Genomic DNA, 20,916 nt, shown 5'->3' with positions numbered 1-20,916 from the left:
AGCAGACTGATGGAACATATACGCTGAAAACAAGAGTGGGCACCTCTGGCCCATGAACCTAATGAGGCCCATCACAGGTCCTAATTGGCTGCAGGGCCATTTCTCCCAAACCACTGCCACCAGCCTTGTCCCTGATGTTGGGTGGGAGGCAGGTAAACGCATACACTTCTCTCTGAAGTACATTGCCTCAGCAATCTTTTCAGCATCCTGATGCTGTACACCCACCCACCCAAAAAGAGCACCTCAGAGGTCATCTAGTCCAGCGCCCTGCCAATGCAGGAAGTCTGCTGCTATAGCCTCCCTCATAGGTGGCCATCCACCCTCTGCTTAAAAACCTCAAATGAAGAAGACTCCACTATCTACCATGTCAAACAGCTAATACTGTTGAATGTTTTTTGTTTTTACTTAAGAAATCTCTTTCCTCTGGTTATGGTCATAACCTCTGGAGCAACAGAAAACAAATTTGCTCCATCATTTACGTGAAGATGGCTACCACCCCTTCTCTTAAACATCTTATTTCAGGTGAAACAGACCCAATTCATTCAACCTTTCCTCATAACCACTTAGTCGCCAAGCCTCTCACCAGCTTTGTCACCCTGCTCTGGACACGTTCAAGTTTGTCGATATATTTCTTAAACGGCAGTGCCCAGAACTTGTCCCTATACTTCCAGGGAAATCTGACCAAGGCAAAATAGGATAGTACCATTCCTTCTCGTGATCTAGATGCAATACATCCTTTGATGCAACACAGAAATGCATTTTTATATTTTTATTTATTTACTGTATTGTACTTTGTGTTTACTGTAGTTTTATTATATTTTCTTTGGTTTTAATCTGTTCACTGTTTTGGGGGCCAGGGCCAAAAAGTAGTATAGCAGTGTAGAAATAAACTGATTATGATAATTAGACTTTTTAGCTGTTGTATTGCCCTGCTGACTCATGTTTACCTTGTAGGCTATTGAAACCCCTGGATCCTTCTTAAAATGTAATACTGTCAAGCCAGGTATTATATAACAAGGTTTCACTGCTATGATTTTATCTGAGACAAGGCTCAACCATACAACCTGCATTCAGTGATCGGTCTCAGCCATTAAATGTTTGATATGACAACAGAGAATACATTTGAGCATGCATGTGTAAAAGTGTTTTTTTCTCCTCTTACCGTTTCAGATACCACAGAATGCAGTGATCAGGGTGCACAAATGACGTGCTTCTTGTTCTCTGTGTTCATCTATCCACAGCTTAACATCTGCATCTACCACCAATGTGCATCGTGCAACTGGGGCATATCACTGAATCTCTCCACACAAAGGACAGGGGTTTACAACAGCATGGCAAATAGTTAACATGTCCTGTGCAACATGTACAAGTCTGCAGTCATCCTTGGCCTGAGGTACAGTCAAAGAGATGGCTGCCACTTCACCATTTATCCTGCCCAATTCACACCAATCTTTGTATGCATGATTAGATAGATACACAGATTACAAGTATGTGGCATAATTAATTAAGAGTGTGAATACTCCCTACCATAAGGGTTCCTCTTGTTAGAGTTTTGCTAGATATATATTGCAGCGCAGTGCAGAAATAAGAATGGTAGGTGAAAGAATAAAGAAATGTAAGGTTTATTACTACAAAGTGGGTGAGTCATGCATGCTGAAGCAGCCATGCAGCCTGCGCTCAGGCTGCCATTACTAACTAACAGAAAACAAAGGCAGGAAGAGAAAAAAGAAAGGGGAGGAGCTAAGCCTGCAAAAGCAACAAACATTTTAGAGGAGGAATTAGCAGAGAGAAGAATAGACTGCCTTTCTGTCTATTGCCCCTCACTAATTCAAGTAACTTGTAACATGTTGGTTTACTCCCAACACCTAAAACCAAAACACATGCACTCTTTCACAGGCAGCTTCCATGCCCAGCTGAGTCACACAAGTAGAATGCTCAGCTGTTTACATTACATGAAAATCTGATAGTGGTTTTTTATAGAAAGAAAAGGCTAAGGAGAATGGTTATATCATCTGCCACAAGTTGGACAAAATGAACTAATGACTATATATCAATTTGCTATATTGGTTCCAACAGGTTTTTAACTATCAGAGCCTTTGCAATATATTTATAATAAACACTTTTTCAAGCTTAAGCTCTATCTTGCAAATACACTGTGTACTTTATGTTCTGTCAGTCCATGATCTTTGCCATTTAGAAAGGCAGTGGAACCATGAAATAGTAACAAAGCCAACAACTGGGAATAATTTTCTTCAGTTGGTTGCCATATTCCTGCAAACACCGTCTGGAAAACTTCTGGGAGCAATCAGGGAACCAGCAGACAGCTGTCAGCTCACAGTGGGAATTCTGTCTTGCGTAATATCCAGCTTTACTGTTAGAGAAATTGCCTGAGAAATAAACATGCCAGATTTGCAAAAAGAAAACAGAAAACATTTTAGCTCTGAGATGGAACTAGAAACAAGTGCGTTTCTCCAGTAGAAGAGATGCTTACCTCTCTCTCCTGTGGAAATCAATGGGACTTTAAAAGTGCTATGCATCCTAATAATAATAATAATAATAATAATAATAATAATAGCATGGCATTCTGCAATATGATCCTGAGCTTGTTTACTGAGAAATAAACCCCAATGTGTTCAATGGACCTTACTGTCTAGTAAGCATGTTTAGGATTGAAGACCTAACTGAATATAAGACCATAAGAAGAGACTGCTGCATCAGGCCAGTGGCCCATCTAGTCCAGCATGCTGTTCTCACAGGGGCCAACCAGGTTTCCATGGAAATAATGACCTGAGTGAAAGAGCACTCTCCCCTCCTGCGGCTTCTGGCAATTGGTCTTACTGCATCTGACTCTGGTGGCAGAGCAGGGCCATCATGGGTAGCAGCCATTGATAGCCTTATCCTCCATGAATGTGTCTAATCTTTTTTAAGAGCCATCCTAGTTGGTGGCCATCATTGCCTCTTGTGGGAACAAATTCCACAGTTTAACTATGTGCTGCTGCGTGAAGAATTACTTTTTTTTTGTCTGTCCTGAATCTTCCAATATTCAGCTTCATTGAATTCCAGTTTCTAGTGTTATGAGAGGGAGAAAAACTCTGTCCACTTTCTCAATGCCATGCATAATTTTATACACTTCTATCATGTCGCCTCTGACTTGCCTTTTCTCTAAACTAAAAAGCCCCAAATGCCGCAACCTTTCCTCAGAGGGGAGTCGCTCCATCCCCTTGATCATTCTGGGTGCCCTTTTCTGAACCTTTTCCAACTCTACAATATCCTTTTTGAGGTGAGGCGACCAGAACTGTACACAGTATTCCAGATGTGGTCGCACCATAGATTTATACAATGATATACATTATGATATCAGCAGTTTTATTTTTCAATACATTTCCTAATGATCCCTAGCATGGAACTTGCCTTTTTCACAGCTGCCGCACTGGGTTGACATCTTCATTGAGCTATCCACTACAATCCCAAGGTTTCTTTCCTGGTCACTCATCACCAGTTCAGACCCCATGAACGTATACGCGAAATTAAGATTTTTGCTCCAATATGCTTGTTTATGCTTGTTTACATTGAATTGCATTTGCCATTTTACTGCCCATTTGTTTAGAGAGGTCCTTTTGGAACTCTTCACAATCCCTTCGCAATCCCTTTTTGTTTTAATGACCCAGAACAATTTACTATTATCAGCAAACTTGGCCACCTTACTGCTCATCCCTAACTCTAGATAATGTATAACCTTGGGTTTGTCCTCTCAACAATGCTGCTAGGTAGGTCACGATGACTGCAATCCCTATACATATTTACCTAGGAGTAAGCCCCATTGATAAACCACCTCTGAATACCTCTTACCATGAAAACCCTATGAATATATTGAAAGATTCATAGGGTCACCATAAGTCGTAATCGACTTGAAGGCACATAACAACAACAAAAGCCCCATTCTCACTGGAATTTACTTCTAAATAGACTTGTGGAAGAGTGTGTTGTATAATTCAGAGGACTGACTTTGATATGCAGTGACTTCTCCAAAGCCACACAATGAGCCCCTCTGACAGAGGTGTCACCTGAATCTCTCCCCTCTACATACTGTACAATGCCTTTTTGGCAGCATGAAATGGAAATGGACTGCCTTCAAGTTGATCCCGACTTATGGTGACCCTACGAATAGGGTTTTCATGGTAAGGGGTATTCAGAGGGGGTTTGCCATTGCCTTCCTCTGAGGCTGAGAGGCAGTGACTGGCCGAAGGTCACCCAGTGAGCTTCATGGCTGTGTGGAGATTCAAACCCTGGTCTCCCAGGTCGTAGTCCAGCACCTTAACCACTACACCACACTGACTCTCTTTTGGCAACATAATTATGAAGGAAAGAAACAAATCTAAGTAGCTCTGAAGGGACTCCTGATCTCAAGCTTCATGCTTGGCTGCTTGCAAATACTGCCTAAAAATATACATATATTTGTTTATTTAATTAGAAGCTTGCAGAGTTATTTAGTATTTGCAAGGCACCTTAAATGTTCAGACTTCTACCTGTGCATGTATTTTACTTGCCCGATAATCTCTAAATGACTCTCTGCTAGATATGCAACATTTTAAAAAATGGTGCTGTTGAAAGATATCTGTTGAGAAGGGGAAATGAAATTTCAGGAAGAATACTTATGCTAGGTTCTCACTTATCAAAATGAAGTGTATTTCCTCCCCCCCAAAAAAGTACAGTGAGGTAATACACACACACACGGCCATCCCTAGCATTAGGTATGGCTGCCTCAGGAAGCAGATACTGAGGGTTAGGGAGCAGTGGTGAGCTGCTAGAGGACAGAGTGCTATGGGGTGGTCTGCCCTGTACTCCCTAAACTTGCTTGATACCCACTAGCACGGTGGAGGATATTGTCCTCTTGCCAGTAAAATTCATCTGCCAGTCCGGTCAGCTTCTGCATATGGAACCAGGGTGTGGGATGCCATCTTGTCCATTGCCTCAGGCAGCAAAATGTCTTGGGACAGTCCTGAACACACAACTATAACAATTTTCTTTTCATTCAAATAATAAATAGAAATATTCTTACTAGTAATAATTAGGCTGCAAATTGTGATGGTTTGCATGTCAACTCACAGCCCACTAGCGAATAGCAATTACAAGATAAGTACAGAGCTTGGAAAAGTAATTTTTTGAACTATAAATCCCATCAGCCCAATCCAGTGGCCATGCTGGCTGGTGCTATTGGGAGTTGTAGTTTAAAAAAAGTAACATTTCCAGGCTCTGGATAAGTATTCTTCAAAATGGAGAATAAAGACTCTATATTCCTAATAGGGTTGCCAGGCTCAGGGCCTGAGACTCATCCTGTATCTTTAGGAGAAGACAGCCAACTGCAGGTGTTCTTGCAACACTGTAATGGAAAAAACCACAGGGTAGAATTCTCCCTTTCCCCTGCACAACTTTTAAAGATACAGAAGACCTCTTGGTTGCCAGGCCCGGCCTCCAAGGGGTCTTCTGTACCGTTAAAAGTTGTGCAGAGGGAAGGGAGAATTCTACCTTGTGGTTTTTCCCATTACAGTGTTGCAAGAACACCTGCACGTGGCTGACTTTCTCTTCTAAAGATATAGGATCAGTCTCAGGCCCTGAACCTGGCAACCCTACTCACATTTGCTCTTTGTTGAGGCCCTTCCACTGATGAAAGATTCTGAGTTCATGAACATCTGACTTTGAACTAATTTAATCAAATAATTACTACATTTAAATAGATTTGCATATAACAAAAAACTCTCAATAAGTGCTTTTTGCAGAATATTGAATGACGTTCAATTCCAGCAGGGATTTTAAGTAACTTGTACTATGCCTGTTTATGGAACTTACATTTTTACCTGTGGGTTTGTTTGTTTTTAACACATTATTGGATTGGACTGATAAGTTGTTGTTGAATGTTGTATGTAAACTGCTTTATGACCATCTATGGTGAAAAAAATGGAAATGGACTGCCTTCAAGTCGATCCCGACTTATGGCTACCCTATGAATAGGGATTTCATGGTAAGCAGTATTCAGAGGGGGTTCACCATTTTCTCCCTCTGAGGCTAGTCCTCCCCAGCTGGCTAGGGCCTGCTCAGCTTGCCACAGCTGCACAAGCCAGCCCCTTCCTTGTCCGCAACTGCCAGCTGGGGGGCAACTGGTTTCCTTGGGACTATGCAGCTTGCCCACGGCTGCACAGGTGGCAGGGCACGTAACCCCTGAGCCACTCACTGGGGGTGATCTTTAGCTGGCCCTTGACACCCAGGAGACACGAGCGTGGATTTGAACTCACAGACTCTGGACTCCCCAGCGAGGCTCTCCTCCCCACTGTGCTATAAAGCAATTATAAATACTGGAAATAAAATAAATAAATCTTACTGTTTAATAGGTGAATGTTCTCAATTATTATTAGAAGAAAAGGCTGCTTTTCCCTCTATTCCATGTTATAGTTAGTTATAGCATGTTCAAAATGTTTCAATGAAGAACACAAAAATGCTCTTCCATCTCAGGGCCAAAGTAGACAAGTGACTGGGAGCAGGCACCGCCCTCTCTGACAAGTGTAACAAGCAGGCAGCCTCCCTCCCAACTCTGAGACAGCACAGGTGGGATCATCCCAGGGGTCATCCCAGATGTTGCTTAGAAGGAGAGAATCATTTGGCAGCTGTGTGGTAAAGGTTTTCAAAATGCCTTAGCCACATAGGGCCAAATCAACAATTCCCTCCTTGCAACTGGCCTTTCCCACTACTTAACAGGAAAAACAAGAGGAGAGGTGTGGCTGCCACTGCCTCGAGGTGCCTCATGTACATTTGAGCAGCAGCACTCAATGGTGTACACTCCTGTCCTGTCCCGCCCCATCAAGCATTTCCCTTGAATATGCTACTTTCCAAAGGTGAATAGAGTGCCTTTAGGGCGTGGCACCTAAAAGTGCATGGCAGTCTTTGCAAAAGAAAGGGGCAGTAGAGTCCATTGGATGCCACTTCCCACAGACCATTTTCATGTGGCTACATCCAACAGCACATGCTGGACACCACCTTTGAGCAGCTGCACCCAACAGCACAGGCTAGCCCTTCCCTGGCTTTTCCTTCAGAAAAGCATGGGTGGGGAACGTATTGGATACTACATCTCAAAGGCACACAGAGTGCCTTTGGGGAATGGTGCTCCACAATGCCCACTATGCCCACCTGGCCTTTCCCTTGGGAAAAACTGGAGACCCTTGACAAGTCCCCTGGAGAACACACATTTTGGGTTGACCAGCACAGCGAGAGTGGGGTTGGCTGGGTGCACTGGCAGGAGCACCAGATTGGCTCCAACAGCCTGAGCAGTCCTGCCCTCCCCCTGCTCCCCCCCCCACGCCATCCAGGTAAGCAGCAATGGTGCTGGTGTTGAGAGGGCAGCACTACTTCACCATGAGGACTGCTCCCATAGACAGAAGCAGCAAAGGGAAAACACAGGAGAACAATGATTTGATGACAATACTGTCTGGATGCCCTGTAAAAAGCAAAGGAACAAAGAGTGGCAGCTATTTATACTGGAAAATGTTGCTTGGGGTTATTTATAAGCTGTGTGTCAGAGAAAATTACAGCAGAAAGCACTTTGGGTATTATTTTAATCACACTTTTTCATGGGCACAGATTGCAGCACTTAAAACTAAGCCCATCAATAACAATAAAAAAGCATCCATCAGATCCTAACCTGAAAACTCTCATAGAATTATACAGTACAGCGATATATAAGTAGCTACTGGACCATCATTTGATGTACCTGCTTTACTTCTCTCATTCTGTTACCTGATCCAAAGGGGAGATCTTTTCTCATCCTTTTTCTCTGACTCAGAAATCAAAGTGGAACCCCCCCCTTCTCCTGTACAGTTGAAAGAAAAAGACCTTAACCTCCTGAGACAATCCCTAGTCAATTTTTCACGTAGTTCTCCTCTTTCTTATCGATCGAGTTTCCCCCCTTGACTGCCCTGTTGGCTTTTCAAAGCGAGGCGTCTGTGTGTGATTTGCATAAAGAGTTTTACTTCCTGGTACAGACGGAGCCTGCTCAGCAACTTACCTGACACAGAAAAAGGAGAGGAAGAGAAAGAAAGAGGGGGGTCAGTCCACAGAGAAGAGGGGAGGGGACACGAGCAAGGCTAGACTGGTCTTTCCTGCCTCCCTGGTCATCTTTTGGGGTCTAAGGTAAGTTGGCCGTTCATTCCACCCCACTTCCTGATATATTTCTTATTAGCTGTTGATTGACGCACTTTCTCTTGTGCGGTTGTTCTTCTGTAGCTGGGTGTGTTTTCTTTGTGACTGCCAATTCTCTCCAGCAGTGAAATGCCTGAGTTGGAGAGTTTGGTGATCACTTTGCATGTAGTTATAACCAATTATCAGTGGGGAAGTCAGATATTTTGGAAATTCAGAAAATATGCTTCTGTTGCCCAATACATTTGCATTGTTATAAGAAAAAATTGCCAACAAGAGGCCTAGGTGCAGCAGATTCTTGTGTATCATTGGTTGAGAGACCTTGGCTGGGATTCTTCTGCTTCTCATTATATGTATTATCAAATATATTTACTTGAACATAAGGGTGCTTTCACACATTGTAAGAAGTGGCAGCCCCATCATGATCTCACACACTCATGTGTGTGTGCACATGCATATTTACTGTGTGTACATTTACATACAAAAGTTGTAATGTAATGTAGGCATGTGCATCTAAAGCTGCCCTTATTAACTACCGTTCTTAGTATTGATCAACAGAGATCTTGAAATCATTGCATCTTTCTGAACGTTTAGCGACTGCAATCCACAACAAAGACAATGATTGGGAATTATTAGAAAATCAAAAGGGGTGAAGTCATATCTTTTATGGATCAGTGCAATGTATACTAAGCATGTTAGCTAGAACTTAAGTCCCATTGAACAGCCTAGGGACCAGTTATCTTAAAAACCATCTTCCCCCATATGATTGTGCTCAAGTGTCAGGATTGGTTTTGGAGGCCATGTTCTCTCTCTGGCCAATCTCTATTCAATTGGCAGGTACTTGGGACAGGTCTTTTAAATGGTGGGATTTTCTTTGTTTCTGCCAATGGAATTTTTAACTGGGGGAATTCTGACACGTTTTCTCTCACCAAATTTTAGATGGGTTTTTAAAACCTTTGTTATTGCATAAAAAATTGATTTCTTCATATATATATTAAGCATTATGCTGATTTTAGTGCTCTTACATGGTTTTACTTTGAAATTGTAGTCCAATTTTACTGTTTCAGTCATAGAATCTTAGAATATATATATTCTAGATTAGTTTGATTTCTTTGAATTTCAAATATGGAAGAAACCCATGGGACTCGCTAGTAATTATGGCCATGATTGGGCTCCTAATGTTTGACAAAAAGAGAGCAAACTATGCAGTCTATATGGCTTCAAATTTGTAATGAGTTTTAAATTGTCAAAATGTGTGTTTTTGATGGCTCACAAGTTATTGTTAGGATTTATTGCTACTAGATAAATGATCAGGTAAACAGTAATGTCAGGGGATATTAATAGATGTTTAAAAAAGATAATAAAAGAAATATATTAATAGACAATACACACCCTCTTTTTATGGGAGATGGAGATTGACACAAACCAAAAGCTGAAGGAGATTGTTGCTAGGGATCAATGCTTTGGACTGTTAAATGTTTCTGTGAAATATCCAGAATGGAGTGCTGTTGAAAGTAGAATAGTGGATTAGATGACCAATTCTTTTGGTCTTACACACTTTTTCCTGTGCTCTTTCTAATTTAAGAAAAATGCTTCTGATAAAAACATACGAAGGCAAGTGTAATTCTCTTTCTCTTCCCCCATATCCCCCATACATATAAAATACAGTCTGCATCCTCTCTTTTCCTCCCATGCCAAAATCCCAGCTATGGGCCTGTCTCTTAAACGGCATGAAACGGAAGGCCTTTGAAGTGGGAGGAATTTACCTAGTGTGCCATTCCTCACTGCACATTCTTTCTCTTCCTGTCAGAAAAGATTTAATCAAAAGCAGGCTAGTTTAGTGAGGCCTGTTCTTTGGAGATCTTGCATGCTGACACACAAGCCTTTAATCAGGAAACTACCCAGATTTCAAACAGGCTATGTGAAGAGTTTATATTAACCAGTATGAATCTGATTTTGAGCACAAGAGTTAGATGTGAGCTTTCTTGAATGTTGAACCTATTAGGTTTTGAATTGGAACCTTCAATATGGATCTATCCAGCATAAATGATTAGCAATTATTAGCGTCTGCTTCTCTGTCTAGGCCCCCACCACACCTTGGAAGCCTGAATGTGTGCTGGTTGCTATCCACTGACACAGTCATTTAGTTATCATCAGTGTTGCCAGTGCCTCACTGTTTTAGCTAAGAGGAAACTGCTCCCCTGCTTCTGGTGTTTCCCATTCCTTCAACCATGCTGACATGCCAAATGGAAGATTGTCTCTATGCCTGGGCCTTTTACAAGTCAGATTTGGAAGAGCCTGCTCACAAGAGCTTGCGTTCTCTGCCAAAATGCTCACTGAAGACCTCCAAAGCGATTTGCAAAAGGAATCTGTGTTGCATAATGTGGTTTTGACAAGGAAAAGGAGAGAAAACATAAGGGCTAACAGGGCCTAATTTTGTTTTGTTGATCAAACCTCCCAGATTTTACAGAAGGGAACGTTATTCAAATATGGAAATGTGTCATCAACATTTGAAGTTGCATTACAGAAACAGGTGGGGCTCTGATCATTGTGTATTCCATATACATGGTACGTGCACACACATATACATCATGTTCTTATTTTTATTGAACTCTGCAAAGATTAATAAATTGCAGGGTAAATCACTGAAAAGAAATGAAAAAGAAAAGAATGGAGTAATAAGAGATGTGAGAATATTGCAAGGGAAATTATAGTTCCACCTTTCATAGAACAAGGATGCCTCATCTTGGCATAACTATTCGTCTTTTCATATACTGTACAATTGATGCCAGTTGAGTTTACCTGCTAGGTTGAGTAAACTAATGAGCATATGGCCTTCCAGATTTTTAAGATGTGGTTTATGATTAAAGCCTGAAGTAAAAGAATGCTTGTTAGATCAAATGTAGAAGTCGCTTTTATTCACTCCCCACACCCACCAGCATTGTCCTCTTAGGGTTGTCAGTTCACACTGCTGCAGTGAAAGTAGAAGTCACAGCCAACAGAATTCCGCTGTCAGGGTCTAAATTCTATATCTAGCAATCTTGTCCTTTTGGGCAATCTGGCCCACCTTCCTTTGCTCTCCAAACCCCCCTTTCCTGCCAGTAGTATATAGTCCCAGTCCTACTTTCTCATTGGCTCTTCCTTTATTTGAACCCAGATCTCCACCAGCCACTGTTGCACTGTGTTCCTGTTCTTCCAACTGCTGCTTGCTTTGTCCCACTAGGTAGCCTAAACCTCTTAACTCATTCCCTTCTGTGTCTAGGGTAAATGTGAGGCAGGGTTAAAAGATCTCTGCTCATTAGACCAGCTCCTACTATTGTGCACCCCACAGGCTCCACAATGCCTGCACGTTCAGCAGGATCTCTGTAAAATAGGGCCAACCCGCTTCTCAGATGTTTCACAGAACGTACAAACATTAGGCAGGACCAGCAAGGGGCACAATGTTGCGGGCAGGGCACAGATTTATTTCTCGCTCTGCGTGTTCACATTATGCATGCAGGAGAATGAGGCTGTGTACACACCATATATTTAAAGCATATGACTTCCCCCACAGAATTCTGGGAACTGTAGTTTGTTAAAGGTACTGAGAATTGTAGCTTTGTGAGGAGTAAACTACAGTTCCCAGGATTCTTGGAGGGAAGTTGTGTGTTTAAATGTATGGTGTGTACCATGGGTTAGTAATGGGTCAGTAGCTTTTCTGGCCTCTCAGCCACATAGGGTGTAACAATACTGAAGGTGGGGTAACATATAAAGCTAGTAAAAATTGAGCTGAGATTTCCCCACACCAAGCCCAACGTCACACAACAATCTTTGAATGGAGCATCAGGCTCCATATTGTTGGAGAGGATTGTAGCTCATCAGTAGAGTGTATGCCTTGCATGCAAAAGGTTCCAAGTTCAATCCCCGTAATCTTCAGGTACAGCTGGGAAGACTCTTGTCTGAAACCTTGGAGTCCAGTTGATCATCAGTACAGACAGTTCTGAGCTAAACAGACCAATAGTCTGATTCATTATAAAACAGATTCTTATGTCCTACTTTCAAGGATCTGTACATATACACTCTCTGAACAGTTGGCTAATGCTGATAGCAGTGGTTTCTCTGTGAGAGTGCAGGTAACGGGAGGAAGCTTAGATTCCTCAGTTGACCCCGCTAAAGATGATCAGCACACTCAGAGGTAATAGAATTAACCATTCCTTAGACACACACACCCCACCAGTGTCTGAGAAACATCAATGTGAAATATGCGGAATCTGATTTAGAAGAGTACTGATATGTTGAAGCTTTCTTCTATAGGTTGATCTCCCTTCCAGGCTGGGATTACTGACTTCTGTGCCATAAGGCACAATATTATGTTGCATTGGCACTGTAGTACTGTTACTTCATAGTTATGTTCCCATATGCCTTAATAATTTTTTGGATGAGGGTGTTAAAATTGTTGGGTAGATTACAGTCTGAGAGATGTATATTCAGAGAGTTGTGTAAGCCAGGTTTAAATTACTTTTCCCCCAACCACATTGGAAACAAAAGGCAGAATGAACTTGCCTCGAGCTGGGAATACAGTCTGAGAATGTTACCCACTTATTTGCCATCTCTTCCTATCAGTAATATATAAGCAAATATTCTTTACCAACATCTCTGCATGTTACAGTAAAACATCACAAGCATGAAGCAGTATAGGAAACAAAAACATGCATTTTAAAAATAAGTTGTAGAGTGATTGTTTAATCACAATGTCTATTTGATCTCGCTATCTGCCACTACTGGTGTACTTCCCCCCCCCCGTTTTTTTAAATCTTTCAGCCTGTTGGGAAAGGATAAGATTCAGCCTGATATTTTAGAAGTTGAAGAAGCAAGCGGATGCGATAGTCCTCTGACCCAGTCAGCATATTTTCTATTTAGTATTTCATTTGGATTTTCATCACACCTGTATAAGTTCCTTAGAGAGAAATACAATTTGAAGTGATTATTTCTGATGATGTGGAGTTTAAATCTACAGGACTCTTGATATGTGCAAACAGTTCTTGGTGGTTTCTCCTCGACAGGAACTGAAGAAGTTAAATCGGATGTGTTTCAGTTTTATATTGAACTTTTCTCTTTATGCAACTGCAGAATGAGTGAGGCTTGAAGGAACACATCAAATCAGCTGTACTGGAACACATTATTAATCTTCCAAACTTGGCAAGGAAAATTAACCATGAAGAACATGTGTTTCCTCAAAATAAATGCATGGATTTTTGGACCAGAGAGCTGCACAGGTCAGAATGGAGAAACAAACACTCAGTTGTTAGGATCCTAAGTCCTTAAGGTTTTCCCTCAGTGGCTAATAGGAGCTGGGGGTGGGGGTGATTTGATTTGGGGCTATGGTGCAAGAACAAAGATTTAGATCCTCCCTCTCTTGCACCACAGTCCAATCCAAAACTGTCACTACTCTAGTACAGCAGCTTTTTCAGGAGGGAAAAAGATGTTAGAAGCTCCAAACATGGACTTTCTATGGCAAATGTATTTATTTAACAGAATTTATATACTGCTTAACTGTAAATAAAACATCTTACATGTTTAACAAAGAATATGTTCAACTCTCAAGAAACCTAGCTTTATTAGTTTACCATCTCCACTAGAGAGATGTAAATTTGAATTGGAAGTTGCTAATTTAGATAGTGATAGGCAGTGAAACTCTGGGTAGGAAAGTTAAAGTAGGATCTTCCTAACAAGTGTTAATTCTTGGTTCTGGCACATCATACCATGGAGGACAGTGCAAGACTAAAACCATTTTTAAAAGCGGGGATTTGTTGTTTGTGTATCAGAGTCCCTAAAAATATTAAAGGTCTTTTGTTTGGGAGGGTATAAAAGCTGGGGTAGAGCAAGACAGAGCAATGGATGTTCTGGAGATGCTCAAGAACAATATTTCAGAAATGAGATCCTTGCATAAAGAATATTTTTATTAACCTTTTACCAGCCAAGACCCATTTTTAAGAAAACGAAAATAAATAGACCAGAATCCCAGGTTCTAAAGGATGCAAACCAACACAGTATCCATGCTACAAAAGCCTAGATGGGATTGATGCCATGAGACTAAGAATCCATATCCAGGTGTTCTATAGGCCATTAAAAATATTGCAGGAAAAAACCCCATATACAATAGATATATGGATATCTGGCACAACCAAACAGATAAGCCACGTGAGCCTAGATGGGAAGTAAAGTATTAAGCCACAGAATTCATGTTTCTATATCCTTTCTGGGCAGTAAACAATTTGGCTAAAACCCAGCCTGGAATAGCTTGCTCTGAAGTATCTTAAAGCAGTCCTGCTACTACATAGAGCTAGATGGATGTAATGTGGTAAATCAAAGAACAACAAACCACCCAAAGGCAACTAGTAGCCCAGAATGAGCCATTCCAATGCATCCATCACAACCAAATGGACAAGTCACATGGGACTAGAGAGGAGAAAAGCCATGAAGCCTTTAAAGCAGGGGTGGCTGACCTGTGGGTCTCCAGATGTTGTAGGACCCCAGATGCCATCACTCCCAGCGAGCATGGCTAATTAGCGAGTTGTACACCAAAAACACCTGGAGGGCCATCCCTGTTCTAAAGAATGTAAATTCCTATTCCTGCTCCATGCAGTAGATGAATTAGTGAAAAACAGCCCAAAGCATATAACTCAGTAGTCATTCTGCCTCAGAACTAGTCATTCTGGTCAATCAGCTGAGCATTCGGGTTGTTTCCACGTAGCTGTTTGTTGTCCTGACTGATCACCGGAACATGGATTCTTTTCCAGTTTTGTGGATCACTGCCTTTGTCCTTTGTGGTATGTGAATTTGGTCAGCTTCGATGCCTTGAGCTGAAACTTGGGTGTTCTAATCTTTTTTCTTTCCTTTGTTTAAATCTTGGGTTCTAGCTGGGAAAGGGTTAATACAAATTTCATAATACAAGGAATTCTAAATTATTGTTCACAAGTTCCTTTTAACACCCTCCCCCCACAATTTTATTAATAAACTGGCTGTTCTGACCTGTTTTGTTCCAGGGTATTGCTTGTTTATACCTCTGATGATTATAGATTCTTTAGTACAGTATCTATATATTTTGAGAGCAAACACAATAGAAATTAGAGACAGTGCCATGTATTTCAGAAAATATGATACTTTGTAAGTATGTAGGGGTAGAAATGATTGAAATGATCAGGGGACTAGAAACAAAGCCCTATGAGGAGAGACTGAAAGAACTGGACATGTTCAGCCTTGAGAAGACTGAAGGGAGATATGATAGCACTCTTCAAGTACTTGAAAGGTTGTCCTACAGAGGAGGGCCGGGATCTCTTCTTGATTATCCCAGAGTACAGGACCCGGAATAATGGACTCAACTTACAGGAAGCCAGATTTTGGCTGAACATCAGGAGAAACTTCCCAACTGTTAGCGCAATATGACAATGGAACCAATTACCTAGGGAGTGGTGGGCTCTCCAACAGTGGAGGTATTTAAGAAACAGCTGGATAGCCACCTGTTGGGTATGCTTTAAGTTAGATTCCTGCATTGAGCAGGGGCTTGGACTTGATGGCTCCTTCCAACTCTACTATTCTATGATTCTATGTAAAAAATAGTTAGGCCCTAATGGCATCCTTAAAATACTTATATAACACCTCACTTTTTTAATGTTACATCCTTTTCAATTTATTGTTAATTGGCACAATTTATGTCTCATTCATTTCTGTGCTAGAGTACAGTAATATTTCTCTTTCATTAAATGGGACTTAAATGTGCTCAGCTTTGACTGGATTGTTCTCCATTTCCCCCCCTCTTCTACCTCAGATTTTCTGTGTTATGTTTCTTCAACCCTGATGATCAGAAGAGGAAAGGGTGAAATACACATTAGTGCAGTGCTTTCTCAAATCAGTATTCCTCTACAGATAAACACCTAGTGCACAGAAAGCTTCTCTGATGTGTCCAAGCCTGTTTATTGAGCATTCATCCTGATTTTCTTGTACAAATTTTCAGGGAAGTTAGAAGTCCGTTATTTATTGAGCATTCATTTTGAATTGTTTGTGGGGAGGTTAAATGACTGCATCAAGCAATTTTTATCCCACGCTTTCCAGTGCATTTTTTGTCAGTTTCCTTATCACAAAAAGTCCAATGGGGGGATGTTGCACATGAAGGCCAAATCCACTTTAATTGCACAATCTGAATTTGCTTGTATGTGATTAAATCCCATTCAAAAATAATGGCAGTCTGGAAGCACCCTGTTAAAGAAAAAAAATAACTTAAAGAGATGAACAGTCTCTTGCTTCATCTTCTTGAATGAGTACTGGAATTTTAAAATTTACCTAAAAAGCATATTGCTAGGATAATCCTTTTTCTATATACTTTATATTTGAAAGATTAATTGTGATTAAAAATTGTTTAATTTTTTAAAAAATGTTGCTCTGATCCTTAGCTATAATCTTTTTGTCTTTGTTTTTCCCCCAGTTGCATTTTCAGTGGGTACATTTTTCCACGGATTTCCTACCGAATATTGAAATGACTTCCCTAACAGGTTAGTGTTCTTGTGCCTCCATTATGCAGAATTATTTATTCTTTAAAATCAGCGATGATAAAATGCATCATAATCTCTTGGATGTGTAATCATGAAAAATCATGCCATGAAAAATTAATTGAATCCTTGGAAAAAATGCCAGATTCTCTGTCGTGTGCTTAAAATGACTCTGTGTGTGTGTGTGTGTGTGTGTGTGTGTATGTGTGTGTTAAACTCATCTCTGGGTTTGGGTAGGAAACAAAAAGGAATGAGGTGTGGGGCCAGTCCAGGTGAGTTGTTCCCATCTCAGTTCTGCTTGCAGGCATCTGATCAGGTTGTTCATGTGATCAAACACCTCAGCTTCAAAAGTTCACTCCGTCCCTAAACCACATAATTAATTAGCTATAAAATGCTTTTATAATATATAGCAGATTGGGAAGCTTTGCTTATACTGTATTTCTTTTCCATTTTTAGGTGCTGCAATGGGTCGAAGTATACCAGTTGAAGTTGATGAAACTGGAGATTGGTCCCCATTTCCAGAACATTCACTGGAAGAGGATTTGGACCCTTCTGGTGAAAACAGAGAGAACTTGGTGCCTATAGAACCATATCCATCTCAAACGGTTTCTCAGTCGTTGACTGGGCAATCATGTTTCTATAAGCACCTTAACTGTGTAGAGCATAATAATGCTATGCCAGAAGCACATGACTACAATCACCAAGACAGATGCCAGAATTATAGAAGGGAGATATCTCCTGATCCATCTACTGAATCAACAGCTTCATTAGAACTTCATATTTTATCTACAGACAAAAGGAACCAAGTATTAAGGTCTCGGCCTTCATCTGATTCTCCCGACACTGGACACAATTCTAGTGGTTTGCAAAGTTCATTTGATATTTCCCAAAATTCACTTGGTGAAAGTCAGAAGAATGCAAAATCAAGTCAAACCCAAGGTAATAGACCACCACTGGTCCTACGAACAGAAGATGCAGGATATGCTTCTCATCCTCTGGATATTATGGGCATCAGGCAACTAGAACCTCCATTGCCACTTACATCCATGTTTAACCTGCAGGATCTTCCAAGGCCTCTGATGTCCAGAGAGTTTCCACAGATGGATCCTCAGCCATATCCTGTGTTCCCACAAATGGTTCATCCTTCCCCACAACCTCAGTGGCATCCCAGATACTACATTCCTGGTGATGCATGTTGCCAGAATCCATGTAAGTTAACTGGTAAAGCATTCAGGATACTGTTTTTCCTAATTAGCTCAGAGATTTTTGCAAAATAATATTCCTCCTGTCTTTCATCATAAGAACCACATGTTCTGGTTTCTAGAGTGTGTTGCCATCCCCTTTTATGTTTGCAATTCTTATCTATATCTGTATGCTCATAAAGTCTGGGCATTTCATTCAATAAAGCAGCCCCACAATCCAAATGTTTACAGTTCTGAACTCTGGTAATCTAATCCTCACAGTTTGTGATCTGACAGTTGCTTTCCTTTGCTAGAACTTCCTGTCCTGGTAAATAATTGTTGTTGTTGTTGTTGTTGTTGTTGTCGTCAACATTTAATATCCACCCTTCACTCAAAGGTCTCGGGCCAGGTCACAACAATTTAAAAATACAAATTCTTTTCCTTTTTCGTTCATTTGTCATTTTTCTCCTCCCTTCCTGCCGAAATTTGTAGTCAATAGTTTGTTTTCCTATTATAAATTTATAGTATTATTTATAACTAAACTGGATTAGGGGTATGAGTTGGCTCTGTGTGAACTCCAAATTACGAGGTAAATTAGGGTGATTTAGGGACAGTCCTCACATTTGTGATTGCACCACTAACAAGACATCTTAAGTCACATCAGAGACTCCCTAAACTTCAGAGTCACTCTGTGGCCTTGGCTGTCCAAACAAGGCATGACCATGATAGTTATTTTTTCTGAGAAATGAAACCAAACTGACTAGGGAAATGCATGGAACTCAAGCAGGGAGGGGGTGGATAGGGGAAGGCATTCTTCCTTTTGACAGAAGGTCCAGTTTTAATCACAGTGAATTGTTTTCAAAACACAGTGATTTGAAGGAGAGATTAAAAACTGTCTTTGGTTTTTACATGAATATATGCCTTCTATGGAGAGATCTCCAATATATCTCCAAAAATCCATGGGGGCAAAAGCCCATCCCTCACCAGCAAACCTTGGAGTAACAGGTAACATTCTCCCCACTCCAGTATTTCCTGGGAATTTATGCTATCTCTCCACCACCCTGTGCAAATCAGCGGAGATATGCTCCCTCCCCATAATTCCTGTTGTACCAACTTTAGAAAGGGGTTGTTCTGGGGATTCTATGTCTACAAATTTCAGCCACTTCTGTGAAAAGGGAAAAAGTTATAGTTGTTTTTAGATTCCCCATTATAGCGAACGGGGAGGAAACACCTCATTTTTAACAGATCTAATTTGGTCGTGGATAATAAGTTCAATTGGACGAGCACACAGCTCTGAAATAGATCAGGCTGCTTCCCAAAGATACAAATGCAAGTCAATTTTTGTGACTGATGCACACCCCTACACTGGACTAGGTGTTCCTTTGTGGCAATTCAATTATTGCAATTTATTTTTCTTTTATAGGGGTGAAAGTTGTTCCTGGGATATGGGTTCAGCATCTTGCTTGAAATGGGTGACATAAAGCCAATATTCTGTGCTGTGTTTTGCTGCAGATCATATTGATGAAGTGGCTGTTGCACAAGCATGGCTGGGCCTTGTCACTGGAAGTCAAAGGGAGTTTTGATTTGTGTTTATGTATTCAGCTTGGGCAATCTGACAATTCTTTCTGTATGAGTGGCAAGTTCTCTTCCTCTCCCATCACAGCCTATATATGAAGAAATAGCATGATGAAAAACCCTAGCCCACACAGCAGCCTTTCCCAACCAGTGTGCCTCCAGATGTTGTTGGACCACAACTCCCATCTTTCCTGACCATTGGCAATGCTGACTGAGGCTGATGGGAGTTGTGGTCCAACAACATCTGGAGGCATACTGGTTGGGAAAGGCTGCCACACAGTAAGGGAGAACTCTTTTCAGTTCTTATTTGGCCAGTTCCCAGCAGTACTAAACTTCCTGTTTACCTACCTCTCTGTTGGCCCCTATGCGTAATTTTGCCAGGGGTCTTGCTGCTTTATAGCCATTTAGGGTAGGGATGTGCAGTGCTGCTATCCAACAGATAGCTGGATGCTTGGTGATGCTACATCCACCTTTGTGTCACCATTACTTTCTTGCATTCTGATGGTTCTGAGTTTCTGGATCAGGTTGCTTTCAGCTAGAAGCAAGCCAACCACGTGCACCTGATGTATGTTAGCCCTGTTCTTGCACTAGATTAGGATTTATCATTTTCATGATGAGAAATAACATGATTCTATTGTAGTGGGAAAAACAACACATTTAGGCAGTGTATTTGAAAAGATACGAATGATACTTAGGAGGATAATGGAAAACACACTGTATCATAGGCTAGGGACAATCTGATCCAGGGTGGACTCAGGGTGCTTTTCCAGAGGAGTGCTGGAAGTCTGTACCACTATTGCACCAGACTTGATCCTTTCCCCCACCCCCTCAGTGCAAAGTAGGGAAACCTGGAACATTAAAAAGCAAAAATTACATGCTAAATGGTCCTAAATTGATGTACGCCACTCTCTTTCTTCTTCTCATCCCTTTTAATATATACTAATTCAACATCACAACTCTAACAAAGCTTTTTTCAAAATGTGAACCATTCCGTAATTTGAGCCATATTTCCAGAGGCTCCCCCCAAACACACACACCAAACCAGCTGACTTGTTCAGACCTGGAGACAGTGTTTTGCTTGCTAACTTCCTACCAAAGGCATAAAAAGGCTCCCTGGCAGCTTTTTGCATTTCCTGTGATTACTGGACAATCATCACTTGCAATAGGGTTTTGCACTTAATGTGTTCTAATGTGTACCTTCTAGACAGAAACGATCCAGTGTGCTGTGCTCCCAGGCAGCCATCTAGCCAGGGGCCTCTGTTCTCTGACATTCACAATAGACTCGCCACTGCATTTCAAATACATTCTCTCAACAGTACTTCTTTTGAAATGAATGTCACTTTTGTGAGGGGGTTCCTGGTATTCAAATCACAGGTGTGTGATTGCTGGAGGTAAAACCACCCCCTATTCCCATTAAAGTAAGTGTAAGATAAATTGTTGAGAGTGTAGCA

The 20,916-nt window shown here is 41.1% G+C and overlaps 1 protein-coding gene across 2 annotated transcripts in view; it reads left to right on the top strand.

Moving 5' to 3' along the window:
• Positions 1–8,009: 8,009 nt before the first annotated feature.
• Positions 8,010–20,916, top strand: part of TRAF3IP2 (TRAF3 interacting protein 2) — a 48,252-nt gene continuing 35,345 nt past the window's right edge. Inside the window, exons 1-4 of one of the 2 annotated variants that reach the window (XM_061623631.1) lie at positions 8,010–8,178; positions 13,294–13,439; positions 16,646–16,712; positions 17,166–17,918. In XM_061623631.1, coding sequence (XP_061479615.1) covers positions 13,407–13,439; positions 16,646–16,712; positions 17,166–17,918 — 853 coding nt within the window. In that variant the 5' untranslated portion in view covers positions 8,010–8,178; positions 13,294–13,406. The remainder of the gene's footprint in view (positions 8,179–13,293; positions 13,440–16,645; positions 16,713–17,165; positions 17,919–20,916) is intronic. The other variant, XM_061623632.1, reaches the window with a different exon arrangement.

This window comes from Rhineura floridana, chromosome 4, assembly GCF_030035675.1.
Source record: "Rhineura floridana isolate rRhiFlo1 chromosome 4, rRhiFlo1.hap2, whole genome shotgun sequence".
Taxonomy (NCBI): Eukaryota; Metazoa; Chordata; class Lepidosauria; order Squamata; family Rhineuridae; genus Rhineura; species Rhineura floridana.
The sequence above is the reverse complement of the archived record's forward strand: the minus strand, read 5'-3'. Positions and strand labels throughout refer to the sequence as shown.